Raw genomic sequence first — 27,888 nt, 5'->3', positions numbered from 1 at the left:
GAGGTGGAAACAGGAAAGAAAAGGAGAGGGCATGAAGACAGGAGAGCTTCCCACACATTACAGATAAGGCACTTGACATACAAAGCTTTAGAGCAACAAAACTCTGTAACACTCATTGAATGATTTCATCTAAAAACTACAACAAATTTCCTTCAAAAAGCATCAAAGAACATACCTGTAAACACATTTAATACCCAGAATGATACTTGAAATCATCAACTCAGATCAACACTTTAAATCCTGCGGTCAGGTTAACAAACATAACCCGCACTATTGGGCAGTGAACTCGGGAAATCTGAAATTGTGAAACCGTCCTGCTCCACTGTACTTAGTGAGAATCCAGCATTTCAACAGAGCAACACCCCTTTGCAGTGATTACATTGAGTCATTGCTTTTCAGTGGGCGGCATCGTCAATGCGGTCAAACTGCTTGAGCTGAAGCAGAGAGGAAAAGGTTATTCAGCAGGAAGTTAGATTTTTCTACCAGCTTTTATATTAATTTCTGGCTCTTGTTTACTGCCTACAGGGAACTGTTGAGATGGCTCTACTGGAAACAGGAATTGTACAAAGTGAGCTTTGCTTGATTAGGAATGAACAGAAGTTAAAGGGGACCCATGATGCTCGTTTCCAGCACCGTATTTTTATTCTTGAACTAAAGTAGCTTTGTATAATCCAGAGTTCAGAATAATCATGGTTTATCTTGAAAGAAGCAGCTTTAGCTACCTGCCTGCTCCCTTTAAAGCACAGTTTATAGTACTGTGCTGAATCTTCACTGTAGAGGGCGACATTTGCATTCACACTCGGGTGCTGTCACTCTGTCAACATGAATAAAACTGAGCTGTCTATATTGGATTTGGAGCTGATAAATCTGGCAGAATACTAGCTATTTATTAGTGTAAGGAGCAAATTAGATACAATTAAAGCCTATTAACCAAACTCTTATCCTTGTGCTAACCAGCGTACTGAGTTTACACTGTGTGTTACTACGAAACAAATGTATTGCAGTTGGTGAGGTCTATGTCACACATTTAACACAGTGCTATAAATCAAGCATAAGACAGCTTTTTTTTCTGATTGGCTGCCCCTTGTAAACAAAAGATTTTGACAGCAAGTGGGTGGAGCTGTGTGCCCAAGTATACCATATTAGGGATAACCTCTCTCTGTGACATCATACAGATTCAAGAGTAGAAAAAAACTGCCTAAAACAGTGCATTTAGAGCAATATGAAATCTGAGCTTTTGGCTCACAGGGATTACCCGCACGTAAACAGACCTCATTCTTTGAAACATTGGCCATGTTTAATATGAACACCCACCATTAAAAGTATATGACAGAAAATATGGAAGAGTTTGATAGGTCCCCATTAAAACGTTTCTTGCTGATTGCACAACTGAAATCAGAGCACTTTATAAATGGCACAAGTCATGTTGGAGAGCAGAGGTGAACAGTCCTACTGCAGGTTATTACTTTATATGAGAGACACACTGTACGTATGTGCAAAGACACTGCAATAGCTGAACAGATAGTTGCATAGACAGAAACCTAGGGAAATAAACGCCCTATTGTCTCACCTTCATGTAACTCACTTTCAGTTTGTTTTGTTCTTTTAGTAAAAAGCAAACAAAGAATAAAGCAACACAACTTCAAAGCAGAAGGCTTTAAAATGGCTTTTTTTTTTTTTTTTTTTTTTTAGCAGCCATCAGCTGGCTCTAAGGCACACAGTCAGAACATCAAAGCTAAAGTAGTAGCCCCCCCCCCCAATCTGTGTTCTCCAAACTTTGCTTGTCTCCATTTTCTTCCCTGTCTCACTGAAAATGTTTGGGACTAACATCAAACAAAGGCTGTGATAAATTTTTCTCGGATGACAAAGTGAAAAGCCGTGCCACTTAATGTAGTGTATGTCATCTGCTGGATCTCTGTGCCCTCTAAAAAATGAACGTGTTTTTTTGTGTAAAAGTAACAGTGTCAAATTTCCTCAGATACCTGCTGTTCTTGGATTTAGGGAATCACCCCCCCCCCCCCCCCCCCACACACACACACACGCCACCTTTCATCTTTTTCTCTCCTTTCCCTCCCTGCTGCTCCCCTACTGAGGGATACAAGTCCTTCTAACATTCTTCCATCCCGTCACTTTATTTCACTTCCTCTTGCTGTGGTTGTTGTTGTGGACTGCGTGACCATTCTGCACTGGTCCATTTTTCTTCATATGCTTTTTCACTCCTGCCTCCTCTTCTTCCTCCTCTTCTGATTCGTCTGTTTCATCTTTGTCGCTCCTGTCATCATCCACTTTTTCCTGAAAAATATGAAGAAGAACGTGTGAGAAGAGGTGTCCCTTTAGAAACACGCCATTAATCGAGGAGACCTCCGGCTCACCCTATCCTGAAGCTCTGGCTAGTGTCAGAACAAACTCAGCTGTACGCAAAGCAGCTATAAAAATATCCTTGAAGTGTGTGCAAAAGCTTGAAGTGACAAACCCACTCATTTATGCCACCTTCTCTGACAGAAAGGTCGCGTTCACACCTGTATTACATGAACTCTGGTCTGAATCCATCCATGACTTTGTAAACTTAAAACTTCGTGTCCACACTGAAATCTTAATCAGACAGAGCCAGCGTTTTTTCACGTTTTCAAATATTTGGTATCTGGGACACCACAACAGGAGATGGTCTCAATAAATGAACTTCAGGTAATAAGGAAAAATAAGGAACTGTTTGCCACAAAAATGTAAGAAAACTTTTATGTATGCAGTGTTTTGTTCAGTGACCCCACTCAGTGTGGGATAATCAGATATTGCTGGTTAAACTGCTACTTCCAGTGTTTCACACTCACTCACTTTCAGAGCTTTCACATCAAGTGACAAAGTTCAAATTCTTTTAGGTCTGAGTTATTATTTTTGACTAAACCTTTAGGATTAAAACACATTCACAGTGCCTGGACTTCAACCGGCTCTTTTAGTACAATTCTTAATATTTTTTCATAGCTTTATCCATTTTTGAACAGCAGGTCTTCATAAGAGAGTATGCTCACATTTGATTCAGGAAAAAATGTGTTTTTTAGTATTTTTTTTTCTTTTTCACTTACTGTTTGACTTAATGGATGTAAAATAAAACAAAAAAAAACAGACCACTTAATGTTTGTCATTTGGTTTGCTTACGTTGTTGCTGAGGAAGCGGATTGCTATGCGTATAATGAGAACAGCCCAGAAGATATGTAGACACTGAAGAGTCATCAGCAGTCCGTTGAAAAAGTAGTAGCCGAAAAATGGCTCATAGATGGTCACTGGGTACACCCACGTACAGTAAATAATCCTGAAAGAGACAGCGAGAATTAAGGAGAGTGTACCATAACAAAGAGTTAGAGTAATTGTTTAAAATGTAGAAGTGTAGTGTGTTTACCAGAAGGGGAAGATAACAAGGCGGGTGACAATGAAGACTGCAGCAAATACAATGAAGATGTAGTTACAGGCATTTCGCCACCCAGCATAGTTGAACATCTTTGCAGACTGTGAGTGGAACAGATAAAAACAAAAGACTGAAAAGGCAAAGTTTCTGGGAAAAAAAAAAAGCATTTGATGCTTGCTTTAGTCAGTGGTTTTCCTGGCTTTAAATTGGTCTTTTTGGGTTTGGCTACACAGACAGGCACGACTGGTCTGTGTAGCCAAACCCAAAGAGCATAGAGGGTATTAAAAGAGGGACGTAGCTTCTGAAAAGTGAAGCCAAAGTCCAAACTTGAAGTCTTTTTAAAAAAATACAGGTTTGGGCTTCTGGTCTTCTAATCCCTCGCTCTGTGACCGCAGTATTACTTTCCTGATAACTTTATGGGCTCCATCTGTAGTTAATTATGTAAATTATGGTCAATATTAAAGTCAGAAAGGAGGATTATCCAGGATATGCTCATTGGCTAGCAACTTGTGAGCAGTGTCCCTCAGTTTCACAGTAAGCTCCACCCCCTCGCTCGCCATGTCTGGTTTAAAAAAACTTAAAAAAAATAAATATTTTTATTACAATCCCAGTGACTTCCCTGCTAAAAGGAAAACCATGATAAGTAATAATGAAAGTGACAGTGCTTGTATCGCACAAATAATAACTTAAGTGCAGTTTTCTCCACAAGGGGGCAGAATATGATCAGTGTGTTGTCATCACACACATGGCTCAAAAGCCAAAACATCCCACTTAGTGGTAGAGGTAAATGGCATCAACACAAACTGTGCAACATTCATATTCACTCTGTTTACATAATGACAAACACAGTTCCCACATCTTACTGAGTTTAACTTCACCCGGACACGGGTTGTAAATGCATGTGGAGCTACATGTCAGTTGATTTTTGGGCACATTTGTCATCAATATATAAAATACTGTGATGAGGCTTTACCTCGAGGAGGTAATCAGAGGAGTCGTGCACCAGCATGATGAGAGTTCCACAACGAATGTAGTTAACGCACCACGAGAAGCTGATGAGGAGGATTGTTGCTACATGGTGAACGATCTGCTCTTTAAAGTCCTGGAGAGGGAGAGATATGTGGGGAAACAAACATGCTTTTTTTATTCTGCAGACATCAAAACAGAACACATATATAACTGTGCGCTGCTTTTTAATCAGGTCTGCGAGAGTGTTGGTAAATCCAGCTTAACATTATCCGGGTTAGACATTTGTGTTGGTGAAACACGCTGTGAAAGAGTTTGGCAAGAGTTTTCACCCCACTGTGCTCAGCTGACCAAGCTGAGCAAAGTCCAAGTCAAACACACAAAGGCAGACAGACACAGACACACACACATACACTTGTCACAACAGTCTATCCACTCACAGTCAAATGGCAGATGTGAAACCGATCAGAGAGTGACAAAAGACTGTCAGTCTCTTGTGTACAATTATGATGCTATAACCACACAGACATCCAGTGGTTGCCATATCTGCATGAATGGCAGTCTGACCAGTCTGCTGTGATAAAGAGAGAGCTGAGCATGAAAGTGAAGCTGTCTATTTACTGGTCAGTCTTTGTTTCTACCCTCACCTGGGGTCACAAGCTCTGGGTAGCGACTGAAAGAATGAGAATGAGCTCCCACCGAAGGGTAGCTAAGCTCTCCCTTAGAGATAGGGTGAGGAGCTCGGTCATGTAGGAGGGTCTCGGAGTAGAGCTGATCTTCCACATGGAAAAAAAGCCAGCTGACGTGGTTCGGACATCTGAACAGGATGCCTGCTTATTTATTATCCTTCTGAGTCGGTCCTACGTATGTAACTTACGCTGTAACCTGATGCGCACCTCTCAAATAATATAACTACACATCGAGTGGATGCAGCCCGCAAGGCCTGTGATTACCACATAGGGTAATAGATAGATCAGATACGGTTACGTACGTAGGACCGGCAAAGACCTGATGCAGAAGCATAATTCAGGCCTTAGGCTGCTGCCCCTGAGATCCGGACTGGGTAAGCAGCAAGAAATGGATGGCTGGATGGATGTCTTTTCCACCTTTTCCTGTTCAAATCCTTTGTATTCCTGAATAAGGAAAAGTTTAGTGTTCGTGAGATAAAGTCACTTACTTTGCGTTTGACATCAGAGGCCACGCTGAAGAGTAGAGAGCCATAGAAACCCAGTTCAATCATATAGTACCAATATTGGGACGGCAGGAGAGTCTGAAGAGGAAGAGACAGATCGTTAATTTCAAAATTGATAGAACAGTTTGTACAAATCAGTATTGGGAACTGTATATTTGTTTGCATTATAGATTAACCTTCTAAATGTTCTCTGAAAAAATGATTAAAAGTGACATTTTAAAAATGACAAATGTCTGTTGTAAGTTCAAATGATCCCAGTTAACACTTTGTTTTATTTCTCCAACATCCAAAGATAATCAGCTGATTATCACATAAGACTTAGAGAACCAGCACATATTGACATTTGAGAGACGGAGACCCGTTATCTCAAATAATAGACCAGTGATCTAAATCAATCAGTTAATCACATCAAGCACATTATGAACTGTCTGTGAATGGTATATTTTGTTTTGTTTTGTTTTGTAGTGTTTACCAAAGTACATGACAGTGACTCCCAGTAATATAATTAATAAGTCAACATGACCTGACCCCAAATCAAAAATAATTTATTAATTCTTGTTAATGAAAAAAAATGTTTCTGATATCCTTTTAGTTGTAAGTAGCAGTACTAACAGTGCTGACTTGCTCTAACTTGCAGTTAATAAGCTCATCAGCCAGTACATTACGTATACCTGTTCAACTGCATGTTTACACAAATATCTAATCAGCCAATCACATGGCAGCCGTTCAATGCATTGAGGCATGCAGATATGGTCAAGGCAACCTGCTGGAGTTCAAAGCAAGACTCAGAATGAGGAAGAAAGGTGACGTGGTGGAACAGGAGATTTGCGCAATGGCTGTGCAGCCGACAAATCTGCAGCAAGTGTGCGATGCTGTCATATCAATATGGACCAAAATCTGTGAGGAATGTTTCCAGCACCTTGATGAATCTATGCCATGAAGAAGTAGGGCAGTTCTGAGGCAAAAGGGGGATGAATTCAGTACTAGTCAGTGAGTGTAAGGCCTCCCACCCAAGGTTAGCTAAAACGAAACTAAAAACTAAACATGAAAAAAAAAACTAACTAAAAACTGTGCACTTATAAAAGTAAAATAACTAAAATATTTTAATTTGTCAACACAGTCAGTCTGAGGAGGCTTTGGCACAGATGTTTGAGACTGGGACATCTTCTGTGAGACTGTGAACTAAGTGTTTGTATTGTTTCAAAGTCCTGAAATCTGACCTTGACAAATGCCACCCATAACAGACACTGAACTAAAACTAACACTGAAACAAGATGACGCCAACCACAATTTCTCCTCAGCATATGGGTGATTTTTCTTGTACTTTCTTCCTCTTTACTTTTAGTTTTCAATGCAACCCTCATCTAGAGACTATTTTCAGTAACTGCAAACCATTTTTATTCACAGCAGGAGTTCTCCTTGTTCATCACGGTCAATGTTTACATTCCACCTCAGGCCTGTGCAATACAAGTGTTAGAACACCTGGCTGACCAGGTAAAAGATGTGGATTAAAAAACAGCCGGACTCTCTGCTCATCATTCTTGGGGATTTTAACAGAGCAAACCTCAGCTATGAACTCCCTAAATATAGATGGCAGAAAAAGTGTCTCACCAGGGATGTTAACACACTGGACCACTGCTACACTATTTTAAAGGATTCTTATCACTCTGTTCCCTATGCTGCTTTGGGACTCTGACCACTGCATGGTCCATCTCATCCCAGCTTACAGGCAGAAGTTAGGTAGTTTAAAGCCTGTAGTGAGGACAAGAGATGGACAGCTGAGTCAAAGCTGAAGTCACAGGTCTACTTTGACTGCACTGACTTGAGTGTCTTTGAAGCTGCAGCTACAGACCTCAATGAGCTGTCTGACACTGTGACATCTTACATCAGCTTTTGCGAGGACTCGTGCGTGCAGACCAAAACCGTCTGCACATACAACAACAATAAGCCAGAGTTCACCACCAAACAGCAAGCTGCGCCAAGCCAAGGAGGAGGCCCACAGAGGTAGGGACCGGGCCCTGTACAAACAGGCCAGGAACACACTAACAAGGGAGATCAGAGCAGCTAAGAGGAGCTACTATGAGAAGCTGAAATACAAGTTTTCAGGCACCGACCCTGCTTCAGGTCCCCTGTACATGAGAATGATCCAGTGGAAACGGTGTTGTTTTTCTGGTTTCGAGTTCGAAAAGTAACGTGTTCAGATGGAAATGTTTTAAAAACTAACTCCGTTTACACAGAAGCACAAGATGTTGAAAATGATGTAGTTCCCATTGCCGGGCCACAAGCTGGCGGTGTGGGCATAGTAGTCACAACACGGAAAGAGAGCATTTCAAAAATGCTCCACTCTGGAAAAAGTATCGTTTTAAGAGACTGGAAACACCATTCTCGTGTAAACGGGAGGCCTTAACGCATCAAAACGTTACCATTTTCACCTGAAAATGTTCTTGTGTAAACAGGGCGTCAGTGTGGAGAGGCCTGTGAGATGATACCAACTACAGGAGCCCCCCCACCCCCACGGGTAAACAAGTGTCTGGCAGAGGAGCTGAATGGCTTCTACTGTTGTTTTTCACGCCCATCTCCCACCCCATCTACAACACTCAACTTCTGTGTCCTACCTGAACCCCCTGCCACCCCTCCCCCCTCCACTCAGACCACCCACCTGCACTGAGAGTCTGTATAAAGGATTTGTGTCGGCTCTTCCAGAGAAAGAAGGTCAGGAAAGCTCCAGGACCCAATGGTGTGTGTTGCTGCTGTCTGAGAATCTGAGCTGACCAGGTGGCACTTCAACAGAGTTCTGGAGCTATGTGACTTCCTCCCTGGTTCAAATGTTCTATTATCATCCCCGGCCCCAAAAAACTCACCACCACAGGGTTGAATGACTACAAGCCTGTTGCCCTGACATCAGTGGTCATGAAATCCTTTGAGCGACTGATTCTGCACCATGTGAAGATCACCACAAGTCCCCTGCTTGACTCCCTGCAGTTTGACTACTGGGCAAACCTGTCAGTGGATGACACAGTCAACACGGTATTGCACTCCATCCTTCAACACCTCAACAACTCTGGGACTTATGGAAGGATCCTATTTGTGGACTTTAGCTCTGCGTTCAATACCATCATCCCAGAAACCCTCCACCAAAAATATCACAGCTCACAGTGCCGGCCTCCACCTGTCAGTGGATCTACAACTTCCTCACTGACAGGAGGCAGCAGGTGAAGCCAGGGAGGATCACCTCCAGCACCCAGCCCATCAGCACTGGGGGCCCCCCCAGGGGTGTGTTCTTTCCCTGCTGCTCTTCTCTCTCTACACCAGGGGTATTCAACTCCAGGCCTCCAGAGCCAGTGTCCTGCAGGTTTTAGATGTGTCCCTGATCCAACACACCTGAATCAAATGGCTGAATTGTCTCCTCAGTATGCAGTCAAGTTCTCCAGAGTCCCGCTAATGACTTCTATATTTGACTCAGGTGTGTTGAAGCAGAGACACATCTAAAACCTGCAGGACACCGGCCCTGGAGGCCTGGAGTTGAATACCCCTGTTCTACACCAACAACTGCATCTCAGAGGACCAGTCTGTCAAACTCCTAAAGTTTGCGGATGACACAACAGGCATCGGCCACGAGGCCTCCTACAGACATGAGGTGACCCTCGCCCTCTGTTGTGATCAGAACCACCTGGAGCTTAATCCAGGCTTCTAGCCAGTGGCTGATTGCTGGCTGCACCAGGCTGAGGTACTGTTGCGCTGGGCTGAGAATTTCACTGGTTCACTATCGGAACTGTTCACTATTACCACAATTAGCAAACAGGCATGGCCATTAGTACTATATAATTTTTTGCACTTTCTAAACTTTATGTAAATAACACCCAAGAAAGAAAATTACAGAGGCCAAACTCCTAGTAGGTTCACATGTATATGATGAATAAAGCTGATTTTGATTCTGAAACGAATCAAAACTAAGCTAAAACCAGGAAATCCACTCTGGAAACTTTGCTTCTGTCATCACTTAAACAGGCAGGGGGGGAATTTTACTACCTTCCAGGGCCTTTTTGTTCAGGACCCTAATTTAATGAAGCGATACCTGGTGCACTTATTGTACTTAGTCATCCTACAGACGTACCAGCACAGGAAAGCCTTGCCACATCTCCTTCAGGTCATACAGCCAAGGTTTCTGGAAGGAGATGCAGGATATGAATGAGACAGCAAAACACGACAGGTATATTTATAACAACTGACTCAGCACAAGGATGAGTCAATGCTTCTCCCTCTGACAGTGCAAGAGGTGACATTATCACTGCAAAAAAGGCAGACTACCATAGAAAAGGTCTGATAGCCGGACAGTTGGTGAACATATAAAGGCATGAGAGGAGGAAGAGGAGTGGTCAAGGTTAAAATGGCAGTACTCACATCGATGAGGGCGGCCAGGCCAGCAATGAAAGCAAGAAGGTAAAAGGTAAATCTCCAACTGCAAGAGAACACACACACATACAAACACACTTTCTACTCAGTCAATGAGAAAAGACATTAGGCACATTTTCTACCAGCAGACACACACACACACACACACACACACACACACACACACACGCACACACACACATGCACACACACACACACACACACACACACACACACACACACACACACACACACACACACACACACACACACACACACACACACACACACACACACACACACACAAATTCCTGCTTACAGTCACAAACACACAAGTTAGAGCAAGCTGCCAGGCTGTGTGAACTGCCTGGAAAAATCTGCTGAGAATGTCAAACCAGGACACCAAACATGTGTTAACAAACAATGAGGGCTACTAGACAAACACCCTGTATCAGAGACAGCAACTGCAATTGCCCCTGCTCATACAGGTGTCGTCATAAGACATCACAGAGAACGATGCAGCAGAGACACGGATACAGAGAAGAAGGAGTGGGAGTGTGGGAGATACACCATTGGGCTAGGTTGGGGGGGGGGGTAATAAGGAAGAAAGACAGAAAGCCTGTTGTGTGCACATAAACAATAGATCGATTCAGAAGAAAAATGCCATTATGTTGTAGTGCGCACAGTGAAAGACACACCATAACCAGGGAGCGACAAGCATGCAGTCACATGCACGCCTGCACACATCCACACACACACACATCACATCTGCACATACATCACTATAAATGAGCTGAAGTACTGTAAAGGCACCAGAATGAAGTGTCAGTTCACCAAAATGATTAATTTAACACAATATAAAGATATTTCTTTCTGATATTTTTGATGGCCCTCTCTGCCTTGGCTGGGCTTGCTCTGTGTTTGTCCCTCTGCGTTGCCTTGCAGGTTCTCAGAGTTAACTGGGAGCACCTGGTCAGTAGCCTTTAAGAGCTGGCTGCCTAAGTCTTTGTCCTCACTATGCTATTTGTTTGGTTGGTTTTGAGCTGATTCAAACGCTCATCAAACTGCTAACACACTGTTAACAGACTCATGAGGTTAATTATGGTCTTTGCTTTTGGTTAAAACATTTGTATATATTTTTGGTTAAAACTGTGTCTCCCATTATTTGTCACGGCTCAAGGGCCAGACAGTGACAGATTATATATGTAAACTGCATTAATTAAAACTAGAGATGCACATTTTCAACAATTTCATATGATGTTTTTTGCTTTTGCTGGTAAAGTGCAAACTGCACCCTACCTAGAAGCAACTGCACTTAACATGACATCAACTCTTGGCAAACATCTGCAATAAGCTAAAACAAAGCTAGCAGTGAAGAACCCAAGACCCAGAGTGACGCTAAAGCCGACTCCAACCGAGTAACCAAAGCTTGATTTATAACAAGTAACAAAAACAGTGATGAGCAGTCGGGCTTGTAGCACTGAAGCCTCCATTTCTGCTGCTGCCCATTTCTACAGCTGCTTCATGCGAGTGTCATGTGTGTCTTCATTAGGATAGAGATTTGAGTGCTAGAGTGTGTGACTGCAGCTTAAGCTTTATATTGTTAACTGGTAATTATGTGACAAAGCATCTCAGTACATATGAACAAGAAATAATGTAATGAGTAGTTTCTTCAGGGAATAAAGTATAATGTCTTTAAAAAGTAACAAATAATGTGTAATACAAAAACCCAACACTGCTGTCAACAATATCAGTCAAACAAGGCTGATATGAACCCATCCTGTAAATGTCATTTTTATCAGCGACATCTCTCCACAGAAAGTTCCAAAATTAATATAAATGTATATAATCATGAGCCACATTTATAGGTTGACAAAAACAGCAGCATTTTTTGTCGTTATTAAGCACAAAGAGTGAACTGGTGGACAGGAAATATGGGGTGAGAGAGTGGGGGTATGAAACGGGTTACCAGGGTGATCCTGCAGTGTAAAATGTCGTGTCTTTTGAACCCTGTCGGAAAAAACAAAGCTGTAATGCTTCCGTTATAACTCCATCTGAGGAAGACTGAGTGATACAATCAGAGGCTCCGGAAAAACTACAGAGACCAAGTAGTGTGATTATTTTTGTCTTTTAAAATTAAAAAAATAAAACTTAATTTCTATCGCAACCATTATTACAGGGACTTTTTTCATCCAGTGTTCAGTGTGTTCACTGTCTTCTTATAATTACGGTGATGCTGTAAGTCAAAAGAGCTTTCATGGCTCTGTCATCAAACTTGATCAGTGTCCATGACATTGAAGCTAATGGCCATGACAAACTTAGGCATAGGACATATATGATAGTATAATCATTAGATCTGTCTACATGCATATCAGTGTACAGTACATCTTCATTATTAGTTCTACTACCAGTATCATGTTATCTGCTGCTTATTGTCTGTTGTACTGTATCTTCAAGTGTGAATCCTGGCAGCTGGCATTAGCTGGTCTTATCAGGTAATCAGGCCGTTGGTTTAACTCGGCTTCTGTTACAGTAAATGTTGGCAGTGGTGACAGAGCCCCAGCTGCAGAGGCCCTGTGCTAATAAGCATGTGGATGGTTGGATCTGTATGTGTGTGTGTGTGTGTGTGTGTGTGTGTGTGTGTAGTAACACTGTAATGAGTGCAAGAATAGAGGGCTACTTTTGCCCTCAGAAATGCACTTATATGGCCAGAGGAACGCAAGAGTGTACAATCCTCTGGACTCTACGGCAGTCACATATGTTTAGAAGAGTACGGGTGCATACCTGGCCTCTCGAAATTTTTTGAGCAAACTTGGTCTGTCCTGGTTCCTTCGTCTTCTGAACCATCGTTGCACTTGTCTTTCTGAGTAGCCAGTCTTCTTGCAAAGGCTTGCTACTGAAGACTGAGAACAGCACAAAGAGATCAGATTCAATTATTTCCCAGTGACACAAACATATTAGACTATCTGTAATTCTGTATGGAAGGCTGCAGAGATCTACCTGGTTGGGGGTTTTGGTAATGTTACAGTAGTAGGACTCCAGTGTGGGGTTGTGTGGGGCCTTGAGCCGCACTGTGTCTTTAACCCCGAGCAGCGAGGCCAGAGGCGTGGCCACAATCCTGCAACCATAAAATGATAAGATTAAAAGACAGTGGCAAACAGAAGAAGCCTAGATGTGATAAATATCACATAAACTATTGTTCAAGCTATTATATACCAGGGTTCTAGCCAGCGGCTGCACCACGCTGAGGTCGTCTTGCGCCGGGAATCCTATCACAGCAATTAGCAAGTGGGCACGGCGTTTAGCGCTTAGCATTAGCAAGCTAATCTTAATTTAAGTTTTTTCGGCAATTCCTGGTACCTTCCAAATGTCACAAGGCGGTGCCTAGTAAAGTGCCGGCGCGGTCGAACAATCGTTTCAAACTTCATAGTTTTGTGATTAAGGGACCAAATAATCTATATAGAGGGTTTTCTTGGTGGTATGAGCGGTGTGAGGGTGCAAGATATTGGATTAAAATTCACCTTTCTTTGTAAAAATATAACTTTGTTTTAGAGAAATTGGATCTGAACCGGACAAACTTTGGGGGAGACCCCCGATGGCGGATAATGAAAATGACGTCATATCCGGGAGCTGCGGTGTCCCGTTTTTTTAGCGTTTAACGCAGAGCAAGTCAACACGAATCGCTAATTCTTCCTCCGGTGTTGTAACACACTGTTGACACGCGCAAGTGGGTCTATCCAAGTACCTACTTCATTAGCCCCACCCCACCAACACACACGCAGGCTGGCCTGTAATTTTTTTTTCTGGCTAGAACCCTGTAAAAAAAGACAGGATGACAAAAAGATTGTGTTGTACTGATTACATTTTTTAAATCATTTTTTATAGCCATTCTGTGACTGAACAGGAGGTAGAAATGAAAAGCAACAATGAGGAAAAGAGCCTCCTGGCATTAGCAAGGGAAACATAGGTGAACTCTGTAATGATTGTCTGATTTCCAAAGGATTAACTCCTGGAAACAGGAACACTGCTCTTATGTGGAAAAGAATACCAGTCGAAGAAACAATGGGCATTTGCTCATCATAAATCAGGTCGCAACAAAGAAAAGATTAAGCAACTACAGAGGAGGAAAAAAAAAATCGTCTGTGATATAAACTAACTGAATAAAAAGTCAGAAGAAGAGATAACTGACGGGAAGATTGAAGGATAAAAAGAAAGAAAAAAATGTATGAATACACTGAAAGTAAATGTTTGAGACACAGTAAGACAGAATGAAAAATGGACTGACCTTTCAAAGATCTGACGGATAATGAGGAATACGAGGGCGATGGGCAGCGCCACCCACAAGTCCCGGGCCTTGGCGTATACTCGTCCATCCCGATCCTCCAGATCAGCCCAGCCCAGGCCCTCCGGGAACCACAGCCGCTCCTGCCAGAACCAGTCACTGATCTCCGACAACATCCTGAAACACAGGACACACACAGTGTCAGCACATTCAGAGACCCAGGCTACTCTGTTATAGATCCACAATCTCTGAAGTTGTCCAAATAGAAAAAGAAATGAAGAAAAGAACCGCTGGATCGTTGCTGGATCTTGCAGGGTCACTATTTGCAAGGCCACACCTAGATTTTTGAATTTATGTTCCATCATAGTCCTGGCAGAAATCTGTTTGAGGAAAAGCCGTTGGACAGTGGAGGACAAACAGAAGCAGTTTTTGGCTGCAGCCGCTACTGAATCTTTATTTTTTTTGGTTTAGATTCAGTTAGTTTTGAGAGTGGGTTTGCATGTGTCAGTTAAGTTTTTAATAGTTTCACTGTTACCTATAGTCTTTTAATTACTGTAATATGGGGCGGGGTCCATGTGATGGCTGTAGCTCAGGAGTTAGTGTGGATTTTGGCTATATTTACGACCTTATTTTAATTCATTTTTAGTTTTGTTTTAGTTCACCATAATAACCTTGTTACAGGTTACAACAATGTAAATATAACTAACATCCATCCATGTCCAGGTGGCAAGGGCATTAGTGTAAGCAGAGACGCCCAGACCTCCCTCTCTTCAGCCACCTCCTCCAGCTCTTCTTAGGGGACACGAGATGTTCCCAAGCCAGCCGAGAGACCTAATCTCTCCAGTGTGTTCTGGAGAGATTAGGTCTCTCCAGGAGGCATCCCAGTCAGATGTTGTGAACCACTTCAACTAGCTCCTTTCAATGTGGAGGAGCAGCAGCTCTGCTCCCTCCCCTGATGGGGAGGGAGAATAAATTTTTAAAAAACAAAGTGCTATGAGAACACTTGAATTAGCCTACATCTTGTTATCTGATATGCACCACTGCAGAGATCACTGAAAACACACCTAAGTTGCTGCCTCTTAATGATTTTTTGAAGCCATTGTATTGTTTGCCCTTGAGGATGTCATGAGCTGGACTGAGATTGTTTGCAAGCTGGTCCCAGCCCTCAGACCATACTTTGCCCATGTTTGGTCTATAGGCTGGCTATATAGGCACCTACTATACACCTACATGCCTGGCTTTGTATATAGGAAGACAGCTGTGAATTTAGAGAACTGGATGATTTCCCCCTCAGTGGAAGCCTCCCTGTATGTTTCTCATAATGCATATAACAGAGCACAGACAGCATGCATTGAAGTAAGGAGGCCCTCACAAGGGAGGAGAAAGGAGACCAACAACTGAGCAAATCTTTTCCTCCACATGTGCTTTAGTCGAGGGCAGCTGCTGGAGTCGGTTTTTCCTCAGACAGAGCTGAATATTTCTGCTGCAAAGTTCAGGGAGTGGCAGAGACAGAGTGTGTAAAGGGGTTTGAATGAGTATCTGAGGGATGTGAATTATGAGTCATTCGTAAGTGCAGAGCAGCGGGGGCGCCCCCATTGCACTCCGGAGTCCCCTTGCAGATCTACAGTAACTTCCCTCCCACCATCAGCAACCACAAATGCCAAAGCCTTGTAACCGCTTCATTCCCACTCCCATCCCCACCCTGCTGCACCCTGCCAGTTATTTAAAAAGGATTCCCTCCTTGGCTTAGAGAGCCAAAACCATGCATAATGCCTCCCTGTCTTGACTATCTTTAAAAATTACAGCCTAAACTATATTTGGCTATTTATACTGAGAGTTTTACAGTAAGAGAAGCAGAAGCAGAAAAACAACTGTGTGATTCACAAAATTGTTTGCATGTCCTTATCTGTGTTTGGAGTTGGGTTTGGTTTTAATGTTTCTGATTAGAGTCCACACGAAATACCCGAGAATCAATACGGACACCAAGTTACTCTGAGAAATAAAGGAACCTCTTTTCTTCAAATTATTCCATAATAATGTGAAAAACACCCATTAAATGGACCCAAAGAGGACATCTAAACATTGCTTGCTTCTCCTGACCAACAGATAGAACCTGAAAAACATTCAGTTTTAATACCCAAGAAAATTCCACTTAAAAATAGTAACTGGAATTACTGATTTTCTCACATACAATAATTAGGCACCATCTTATCTTAAACACCTCATAGTACCATATCACCCTAATAGAGCACTTCGCTCTCAGACTGCTGGCTTACGTGTGGTTCCTAAAATACTTAAAAGTAGAACGGGAGGCAGAGCATTCAGTGTTCAGGCTCCTCTTCTGTGGAACCAGCTCCCAGTTTGGATTCGGGAGACAGACACCCTCTCTATTTCTAAAATTAGGCTTAAAACTTTCCTTTATGATCAAGCTTATAGTTAGGGCTGGATCAGGTGACCCTGAACCCTCCCTTAGTTCCACTGCTTAGGCCTAGGCCACTGGAGGGATTCCCAAAATGCAGTGAGTGTTTCTCCTTCACTCACCTCTGTTCAGTCTCTATATACACCACTCTGCATTTAATCATTAGTTATTATTAATCTCTGGCTCTCTTCCACAGTGTGGAAACCAGAGTTTTCTTTTGTATTGTACTAAATTGATTAAAAATGCATTTTATTCATATTCTTTTTTTTTGACTGAAATCAGGAACAATCGGATCAAAGAATGAAGCTGTTATCAAGCATGCAGTGCAGCCCTGAGCTTTTCTAGGCATTATCTGGCAGAGGTGCAAGTGAGAATGTAAATTTAACCTTTCAGATTATCAGTCTCATCAAAGTCTGTGCAATGTCTATTCACACTGATTTGAATAGCAAGAGCAATCATAAAAGTCTCCTGTTTCCTGCCTATTCTAGCAGTGTATACAGAAGAAATTTATTGCTTGACTGACCCCTTTCCTCTACTGGCCTTCATCTGGTTTAATAGTTGTTCTACATACTCCAAATGTTGTTGGTGTTTTGACCTCTTCAGACTTTGTTCTCTCCCGTACTTTATCCTCACACACTGTAGAAGTTGCTGAAGCTGTGCCACAAATTAGGGCTGCAAGCTATGGCAAAAATTACAATCACAATAATTTTGGTCAATACTGAGATCGTGATTATTACCGGCTCCATTGCATAGTAGTTTACACCTTTTACATAAGCAAAAGAGTCCCAGTTCGATCCCAGGATGAGACAGAAATCCCTTTGGGATTGTGTCAGGAAGGGCAGCTAATGTAAATGTATTTAACTCAATCACAGACTTTGGGAAAATGTATCAAATGTGACATTAAAAAAATGCAGTATAATAACAACATTATCTTTATCTTGTTTTATTAATAACTGGGAGCCAAAATTGTGAGTGAAACATAACCAAATGGACAGCCCTACCACCCACCTCTATCCTGCTCATACAAAATCACCTGAATCAAACTGAATACTTCAGTGACTTCAAAATCTTGATCTGATTCCTCGAACAGTTCATGTGCAGAAGTCTTTTCAAATTCAAGAACGTGACCAGCTATTCAACCCATTTATTAAGGCTGTACAATTAGTTGAATTTTAAACACCATTACGTTTAAAATTTCAGCTTCTACAAATTATTAAAACAATTATTAAGCCACATTCTGTTTCGCAACACTTCTCCTTTTTGCCTTTCAGCACATCCTTTTCCTTTTCTGTTGTCCTTCCTCAAAACTCCAGATTCACTCCCAGATAGACTGAGGCAGCATTAGCTCAGTTAACATTTATTAATTTATTTTGTTTTTTATTTTGATTATAACTAAATTTTAGGGATTAATCCACCATTTTTCTAATCACTGTGATTTTTTTGTTGTTGTTGTTGCTGTAATAGAGAAGCCCTAATCTATCTTTATGTTTAACTCCTTAACTAGTTCTCCAAATTCAGCTTCACTTGATGTAAACTGCAGCTCACTGACACTTTTGATTACTTCTCATGGTTGAGTGTGTCAGTTATTTTCCTCATCATGTCATGTTAGTCATGGCCCCCGTTTCCTGTTGCAGCAGCATGCCTGGCTGAGCACTGGGTTGCCCCCCTCTCTCACCTCTTCCCCCCTTTTAACACAGGTAGTGGTGGATGGGAAGGGTGACATATTTTTTCTGTTCATTTTGCCAGCTTCTTCCACTTCGGTAGCACTACATCTCACTTTTCCCGAAGTGTGCTGCCAGATCTTAAGAGTTTTGTGTGCATGTCTGGCTCCATAAAAAAAGTGGTTTAATCTAATCGAAATCTGATAACCAATCAAGCTTCTTAGCATCACAATGGATGGTCCAAAGAGCAGATAGCATTTATTTTCCTGTGCAAATATGTGATTTCCTATAATTAAAAACTACACACTGTTTATATGTGTGTCAGCTGTAATTAGCTCACCAAACACACACACACACACACACACACACACACACACACACACACACACACACACATACACATACACATACACACACACACACACACACACACACACACACACACACACACACACACACACAGAAAAAAAAAGGGGGGAGGGACAAAGTTCAATTTCTCATTATTGCAGCAGTATGTGGAGTTGGTTCAATTTAGGATGCAAGAGGGTATTTTTAGGGTGACTTGTAGAGATCATGCAGTGAATTCAGCATGTTACAACCCCCCACCACACCCCCACAGTTTTTCTAACCCCACATGCCATTGGCCCACTAGATCATATGACCAGACTCTGACCATTTTAAATGTCCAATAAAAATAAAGGATGCCTCTGGCAGGGGAGGGAAAAGGAAGTTCTGTGTGTCTGGCACTTTCCTTCTCTTTTTCTGACAATGAATGTACAGTATAAGCATGTTTGGTGATTATCAACAGATGTCTCGCTCCAGCTGTCACTGCTGTTTTTTTTTTTGTTTTTTTCCTGGATCCTGGGTTTTCAAACAAGTGATGTTGTTTCTCTGAAATTTTAGGAAAACCTACACAGACCTGACTTAACCTGGTACCGAGTCCAGGAATATCTGGGGAATGTAAACATGCTGCCACCACAAAAAGGAAGCACTCCAGATTCCCCATTCATCTCCACAGATTAAGAACATCTCTTGGAGATTTATAGTCAGCCTTTTTCTGGATGGTAGAGGACTGAGTCAGCCATAGGAACATAAGTCATGAGACAGTAGTGATGTGCTCGAACTGTGAGTCACTTGTACCATACCACCTATGATTGTACAACTACACATTTACTTAGCATGTTCACCAGTAGCTGAGTCACCCACACCACAATCTTTAAAAACTATTATGGGAGATCGACGCAGAGAAAAAGGACAATTTATACGGCTACTGATACTACATGAGTTTCAGGTTTGATAAGTTAAGAGAAAGAATGGCACACTGACTACTTTTACCAAAAGTTACAAGACTGGAGTAAAAAGGCAGCAGAGATGGACAAGTGAAAAGTGAATTAAATCGTGGCCATGACTACTTTCATGAACTAATTATTGTCACTTTAGAGGTACACCTCTACTGACTGAGTAGCTGCATATTTATATGTGCTGTTCTCATCATTTTGATTGTAAAAATCTGCTTCTCCTACAACTTTCATACTATATATATATATATATATATATATATATATATATATATATATATTCTAACAAGATCTGTTCCATTGGTGTGACATGGATAATGGAAAGTCACACAAGGTCATTTATAACCATAGAATTACATGCGGTCTTCAAACATTACAGTCTTTTGATCTTATTGTACTTTGCCACAGAAACAGATCTAGAGCAGCAAGGTCTGCTGCTGATTTTGAGTGTTTCTATAAAGAATACACCAAACATTTGTTTAAGAATGGGTTGTTCTAAAAAACTCACTGAATTCAAGTGTGGTACTGTAACAGGATGCCACCATTGCAACAAGCCAGTTTGTGAAATTTCTTCCCTCCTAGATATTCCACTGGGTATCGGACAATTGTTTGCTAGTGCTAATAGCCGCACACGCTTAGTGGTGATAGCAATCAGCGAACCAATGAAATTCTCAGCCTGGCACAGAGATACCTCGGTGCCGGGTGATCAGCTGCTGGATCAAACCCTGTTACACAGTCCACATCTAAAAAACAGGGTGGCTGTTTATTATTTAAACAGCATTAAACATCATACTGCAAGACGCAATTAATTCAAACATACCTTAAGTTCAATGTATTTTTTCTAGTATTACTGAAACAAATAACATGTTTTGTAAAAGGTAACAGACAAAATAAATGTAACTTTGCAGGATTTCTGTCTTTTAATTGCTTTTTACATAAAAATGTTAGAAAATCATAATAATTACATAGACTAGATAAAGAATATAGAATATCTGTCACAGATAAAGGAAACAGTTTAGGGATATAAACACAAACAGAGCTATTGCATATAGCATTAGTGTGTAAAATATAATGGAGTCATAAATGATCTAATTAATTTTAGTTGATAAAATATCTCACTCACTTGCCAGGTGATTTATTACTGGTCTGATTTGGATATTGAGTTATTTCTCAGCCACTTGGCTCTTGCTCATTCTTGTTTACTGAGATATTTTATGAATTTCATAAATTTGACTGCTTTAAATTTGAGTCCTTAAGGTCCGTAACAATAGTGGAGCCTGCACTGAAGAATTTCCAGATCTATCCATCATTATCAATCTACTCATCAATGACACACACACACACACACACACACACACACACACACACACACACACACACACACACACACACACACACACACACACACACACACACACACACATATTTTTTTTTTAAGCTGGAAAACTTCATCATTGGTGGAGATAGTGTTAAGCCACACTGAAGGAAATATCTCTGCAGATATCGGGAAAAAAAACATCAATCCATTTTCTTTTTCAGGGTCATGGGATTGTTGGAGCCTATCCCAGCTGATCTGGGCAAAAGGTCACCAGTCTGTCACAGTCAGTATAAACAGATTCACACTTGGAGTCAATTTAAAATTTCTAACTAAACTAAAGTTCATGTCTTTGGATTTCTTGAGGAAACCTATACAGCCACATGGAGAATCTGTAAACCTGACCCACAAAAAGACAGAAGATTTGAACCCAGACCCTTCTTGCTGTGAAGCAACACGTCTGACCACTGCACCTTTGTGCTGCCCCTTTGGTATAGTCACAACATCCAATCTATTGATTTGCATTTTTTTTCTGCTCTTATGTAATGATTTGTGCCCATACACACAGAATTAATATTTACCACTCTTCATTATTGATTGAGTGATTGATTTTTATTATTGCACCATGCATAACAAATGAACAATAACAAATAACCAGAGTAGCAATAACATACAAGTACTGAGGAAATATTCTGATCTGATGTCTTTTCTGACCTTTGGAAACAAAGCTTTTGCAATGAGACTTAAAGGGGCAGAAAAGTCCACATTTCCTACACACGATAGATTTTTAGGTTTAGCCATTAAAAACAACTCAGTTATAGTCTGGCAAAACTACTCAGTTAGGTTTAGGAAAAAAATTGTGGTTTAGGTTAAAATACAGTGGCCGCCACTTCTTTTAAAGCTCTATTTTCTTTGCTGTCATGCTGACACTTCCCCTGTTGAACAGTCTGGACAACATACGTGCTGCAGACATGAAACATACTTCACATTAAAATTACATTTTCATTACTTCCTCATGCTTTGCTGTGAGACCAGGCTGGAATATCTGCCCACATAATCGGCCACATCAACCCCAAAATGTAGCCCAGGGTTTGGGGGAAACATTGGATTCATGTAATTTTCTGCAACTCAAACCCTCCAAATACTTTCATCTTATCCTTCAAGACGGAAACATACAGCTGCACAATAAATACAGCATGTCAAGCTTCTCTACATACAATGTTCATTTCAGCTCACTGCCACAGATTAGGAATCACAGTAAAAGCCGTGAAAACCTGAATGCACACACTGTGGGATGAAGTTGCAGTTCAGGAGGCTGGGATGCTTTCTGCACATGGTTCATTAGCCGTAACTCAGGTCATGCTTTGGATATTCTGAGCCAGAGGCTTTTCAGGGTGAGTCATACACATCCTTCACATTTTAGACATTCTTGCACTTGATTAAAAAAAAAAAAACATTTTTTTTTGTATGCATTTTATTTGACGCAGTGAATAAACAAACACACAAAAGAGTATATGTAATTTATAAGAAAATGCCAAATCATCCTGAAGCAGACCGACAGTTCAGTGAACAGTTTCACCACTGTTATGCAGTCTGCTGTGTTTTAGATAGAGATCACATGTAAGTCTGTTTTAGTACCTCTGACACTGATGAATTATTGATGAGGCAGTTCAATCAGGCTGCGGACTGATTTGAATAGGCTCACTCAGGTGGGGTGGGGGTATTGTCACGCTGATTTTCTTCTCACAGTCCAGTTTGGCCCTTTGAGCAAGCACAGTGCCCTTGCTGAGGGCAATTAGTTTGCCCTCTGGGTATATATGCAGGGCTATTCTTTTTGCTGAGGCTATTCTTTGTGTCGCCTCAAAAGCAGGCAACACAAAAATGAGGCCCAACAGAATTACTGATTACTCATTTGAACAGTTCGGAAGAAGAAGATGTAATCATTGACAGCTGGCAGCTGCTATCTGTCCAGGTTAGGTAGAGATAAATGAAAAACTGTTGTGTGTTGTGTTTTCTCTACTGTTGGACTTCTACACTGTTTAACCTGGATGGATGCAAAGATTTAGTCAGTAACAGGGATCTAGACCAGGGGTGCCCAAACTTGCGACCCGTGGGCCGCTTCCGGCCCCGCCCCCTTCTGGTCCGCAAATTGATGTCAAAAATAACATACAATTTGGCCCTTTGAGTTGCTTTTTTGACATTTCGCTTAACCCTCTTAATTGGAGGATTCAGTTTCTATTTCTAGACAATTCACAGCCCAGCAGTATGGGATGACCAGGGGAGTTCCCATGGGTATCAGACGACCCCTAGAGTTAAAAGCCGCGCCCTCTTGCTAATTGTGGTAATAGCAAACAGTTCCGATAACCAGTGAAATTCTCAGCCCAGCGCGACAGTACCTCAGCCCAGCACAGAGCCGGGCAATCAACCACTGTCTAGAACCCTGAGCAAGAGTCATTTTATTCCTAAGAAATCTGTCACAAGATGATAATCATAGGCATTATTAATTGGATGATTGATTAATCATTTAAATTGCTGCATTAAAGCTTTAAAAAAAAAAAAGAAGTTTAAAATAGCCATCAGCCAACACTGTGGCACAGCTCGGGCACAGGCCAGCACTAGCCCATCTAAAGCCGTGGTTCTGGTCATCACATTGCTGCTAATTGTGACGTCATCACAATCCACATGGCTGTGCGTTGGTCAAAAGTACACAGTCTGAGGGCTACTCTTGATTGTGTTCCTTTAGCTTAGCTCCTACCACATTAGTCAAAATAGACAAAACGTCTTTAAAGTGAAACCAAGTGTTAAAAAATAATGAAAACTGTCCACTGTAGCCGCTGTTTATGCTTCTCATGCTACCCTTTTGATCTTTGATCGCAATTCTCCCTCTTTCCAGTGTACTTCACTGTCCCTCCCTTTCCTTTTCAAGCTTTTCAACCAATCAGCATTTGACGCACACACACCTTTCATCCTACTGTTGGTTTTTTTGGAGAACTGCACTCAAGTACATCACCAAAAATTGCATACCCACAATACTTCACTCAGCGTATCCAAATGCCAACCCAAATGGACACAATGCAATACTGTGAATTCCAGAAAAGCTTAATTTAAACTTATATTTTGAATCTATGTATAAGGACGGCTGCATAGTGTAGTGGTAATGGACTAGTATTTGTAAAGTGCTTTTCTTCTCCATTTGAGTTCTCAAAGCTCTTTCGTACTATGAGTCTCATTCATGCATTCACACACATACATTCATACAAGCACTTTCTTCTACGCCTAAGCTTTCTAACCCAAGTTGGGAATTCAACTCGAGGGGCTGTTCCAGTTGAAAATTCTAACTAGGAACTCAAAAATTCTCACTTCTGACTTCAACTGGAACGCAGTATTTTGCTGGCGTGCACACCAGCCAAAACAATAGTTGGCAGATCCTTCAGTCATTAAATAAAAATGGAAGCAGAAGAACAAGTAGCTGGAAATACACAGGAGGAAACAACAGTACCAAACAGTCCAATGACAGCTGGTGCACACTGTGTCGTTATGACTTCTATTTACATTTTCAAGGAGGTGAATGTAAGGTTACAGCATAGGTTACAGTGTAGATTTCACACAGAAGTATAAATCCTAATTAGTGATCCCATTTGGCCCACTCTATGGTGTTCCAAAGTGTGAAAAGTCATTAACTATTACTTTTCAATAAAATGCACTGCTATTCCTTTTGTGGTGATGCCAGCACTACTACACAGGAGTGAAAATGATTTTACAGATAAAAGTACTTCTATACCCACACAAGTTGACTGAATTGTAAATGCAGTGTCTTTTTTAAAGTGCCACTGAGTGCACATCTCCTCACCACATAATGGCTGCACAATAGCACAGTCAAAAAACTGTTTGCTTTGGTAGCAGACAGCACCTGTAGCTGCCCCTTATATACATACACGTAATTAACCAGTAAACACAACAAGTGCCAGCTGGTAGCCAGACGTGCAAACACAAAACAATAATGGTTCCTACACTGAAGCCTCAAATATATATACTGTGCCTTTCCACTGTAATGCACAATGTAATGACAGTAGACTCAATGAATGTGGACAAAACAAAATTGCAATTTTTTTTCCTAAGAAATCTCAGGCTATCATCTGTTTTGTTACTGAACTGCTAATTAAATGAAAAAATTTAACAAGAAACAAAACATTCTATTCTCTAACAATTTTGAAGCAGGAGGATAAAGTGGGGTGTCTTTTTTTCACTTTTGGCTTCAGCTTATTAAATCTTGGTTGAGGTGTTAGCAAACATTTTCAGTGTCCTTCTTTACATTTAAGAAAGGGGGGAAAAGAACTTAAGATTAAATATGACACCACTGTAATTAGCTTGTTATGAATATAATGACTATGACAGTATATCACACATATTTTGCCTGTTATGATGTCATGTATTTACACAGGTGTCTGAGAATGAACGAGCCTCATCGTGGTCAATGTCAGCAAAACAAGCAACACTATTCCCCATATGGTAGCTACAGCTGCCACCTCTCATTTAAAGCGTTCACATTGATGTTTGCTTTCAGCTTTAATGCAGCTACTCTTAAGTGAAGCAGATTGAAGACGAGAGGAAGAGGAGAGACCTAAACGGATATAAATAAACATATCATTTTAAAATGATATTTGTATAGTGGAGCTGTGACTTGTGTGTGTGTTAGCTACAGTGATAATGCGGCTAGTACTAATAGGAAACGTCAGAGAGCCACCGTTGAACCACGCGCCAGGCTGCCCTCGTGCCCATAAATGAGATAGCCACTGCTGAAAATAGTAAACCTACCATCACACATATATCCAACTAAAACCGTGCTTTTATTGTTTTCTTCACGTTAAAAGGCCGAAAGCGGCCTGTTATATTTAATTACCCGTTTCCTGCATGAATACGTAATGACGTCTGCGCGGAGCGTGCGTGTCCCGCAAACACTCACTCACTCACGCGCACAAAAACGACAAACGTCTACTTACCTACATGAAAGTGAAAGGGTACTTACTTTGGTGTTTTTCTCCTCGGTGAAGAAGCGAAAATTCCGTTTTTCCAACAAAAATCAGCTATTTTTTTTTCTTCCTTTTTTCTTTTTGGTCCCGTGTAGCTCGCTGGAAAAAAAAACAAAAAACAAAAAACAAAAAAAAAAAAACCAAAACAAAAGAAAAAAACCTAACGGTCCCGTTGCGTGCGCCCAGCCCGCTGGTTGTGCTCAGAAGGGCGCTGAGTGATTTTTACATGTTTCCATGGAGAACAACGTGCGAGAAAAAGGGAAGGAAAAAGGTAGCTGCATATGGAGAGAGTATGTGAGATGCTGCAATGCGACCGGCGGCTTATCTCCCAACAATGTTCAGGCAGTTGTTCTCCCCCCCTTCCTCGTCGTGTCCCAGCTAATTCCCCCTCGTGTGTCCCGGGAGTCGGCGGGGGTCTTTGTGGCCGGACAGAGGATCGGGTCGGGTCGGGCCGGCAGGAGAGCGGACTGAGAGGCGCAGACAGAAGGAGGAGTGAGGGGATAACGGAGAGGGAGGGGCGCGGATGACGTCCAAGCACATGAGAGTGAGCATTTGGCTGACATACGCGTTTGGTTTCCGCTCAGAAGAAAGTTTTACCCCTAAATCTTTGTGCCAGAAAGAGCTACGTTAATCCGAGGTGTCTGATTCTTAAAATAAATTAAAAAAAAAAAAAAACCCTCTTAATTCCTGGAATTTTTAGGAATTATACTTTCCTGCTCGTAGGGCTTTGCTGTGGCGGACCTTTAACCTCGTTATTTGCTGACGTAGCATCTGATGTTTACTATATAGAAATCTTTTCCTGAGGTCTCGCTCACACTCTTGACCTTTCTATTACATTTCATCGGGCATTTAATTAAATATTATTTGGATTTAATGGGTCAACGTGCAGTTGCAGTAAATCTTAATAAAACTGTCCTAAATGCTTGCCTTTGCAGGTTAGGATATTTTATTTAGTATATTTTGTATGGCCTTATCTATTTTTCTATTGACACATGAACAAGAAGAGAAGCAGGTGAGGGGTCAAAGGATGTGATAGAGAGACTGTGTCATTTCTGACTCACAGGTAACCTGTAAAAGTTTGTCCCAGATGGTCACAGTTCAGTTCAGGCCGTGTTTGAGTTTACCTCGATTTAACAATATTAAATACTAAATAAGGTTGTTGGTGTTACCTTAAATGAGGATCATTGGAAGAATCTGAAAGATCAAATTAGATGAGATATACATTATTTATCTATTTGTTGCAACAGCTAAAAGTTCAATCCAGCATAATCTATAACAAAAGCGCTTCAATAAGTAGAATAGTATATACTTCAATACAATTACTGAAAAAATATTAAGAAAGCCCACAGGGTCACAAAAATATAGTAGACCGCTGTCATATCCTAAAATATTCCTTATCTTATGTCTTATCTTTAAATGGGCTCATGTCCAAAAAAATAATTATAAGAAATATGAAATTGATGAGTTCTAGTTGCCAGTCTTTTTCAGCTGCTAACCTCAATAAACATTGCAAATGACAGACTGATCTCTTCCTATTAAATTCTATACTTGTTTTGGCAAGAAAAACACTCCTGCGTTTGTAGGTGTAGATTTCAGAGGAAAACATCAAAGCAGAGGGATTATGTCAAACAGCTGCTTTAACTCTGAATGTTATGTGAAAGTGAGACCAAATACCCAACTGTTACTTGCTGCCTGATTTTTGTGTGTCCTTTTACATAAATCAAGACAGTTCCACCATATGCTGAAGTAGAGAAGGAAATAAATTGACCAAAGCACTCAAAATGTCCTGGTGGAGGACCCCCAGACCCTCTACTTAATGCATCCCCTCGATGCTCAGACAAATCCTGCACCTGTGGACTTAGAGCTTCTGTCTTTAAAAATGTGGTCTGCACACATCAAATTATTATTATTTTTTTTCTCTCTTTTGGGAAAT

General features: G+C 41.2%; 1 protein-coding gene across 1 annotated transcript; it reads right to left on the bottom strand.

Annotated features, from left to right (window-relative positions):
* Positions 1 to 2,054: 2,054 nt before the first annotated feature.
* cers2b (ceramide synthase 2b) lies at positions 2,055 to 26,431 on the bottom strand. Its single transcript, XM_030749868.1, has 11 exons — positions 25,952 to 26,431; positions 14,236 to 14,409; positions 12,951 to 13,068; positions 12,735 to 12,853; positions 9,960 to 10,017; positions 9,673 to 9,723; positions 5,544 to 5,636; positions 4,374 to 4,502; positions 3,395 to 3,501; positions 3,154 to 3,307; positions 2,055 to 2,292 (listed from the first exon to the last, which is right to left on the bottom strand). The coding sequence occupies exons 2-11, from the start codon at positions 14,406 to 14,408 to the stop codon at positions 2,137 to 2,139; spliced, it is 1,158 nt and encodes a 385-aa protein (XP_030605728.1). The 5' UTR covers position 14,409; positions 25,952 to 26,431; the 3' UTR covers positions 2,055 to 2,136.
* Between the last annotated feature and the right edge of the window lie 1,457 nt (positions 26,432 to 27,888).

The sequence above is a fragment of the Archocentrus centrarchus genome, chromosome 16 (genome assembly GCF_007364275.1).
Source record: "Archocentrus centrarchus isolate MPI-CPG fArcCen1 chromosome 16, fArcCen1, whole genome shotgun sequence".
Taxonomy (NCBI): Eukaryota; Metazoa; Chordata; class Actinopteri; order Cichliformes; family Cichlidae; genus Archocentrus; species Archocentrus centrarchus.
The sequence above is the reverse complement of the archived record's forward strand: the minus strand, read 5'-3'. Positions and strand labels throughout refer to the sequence as shown.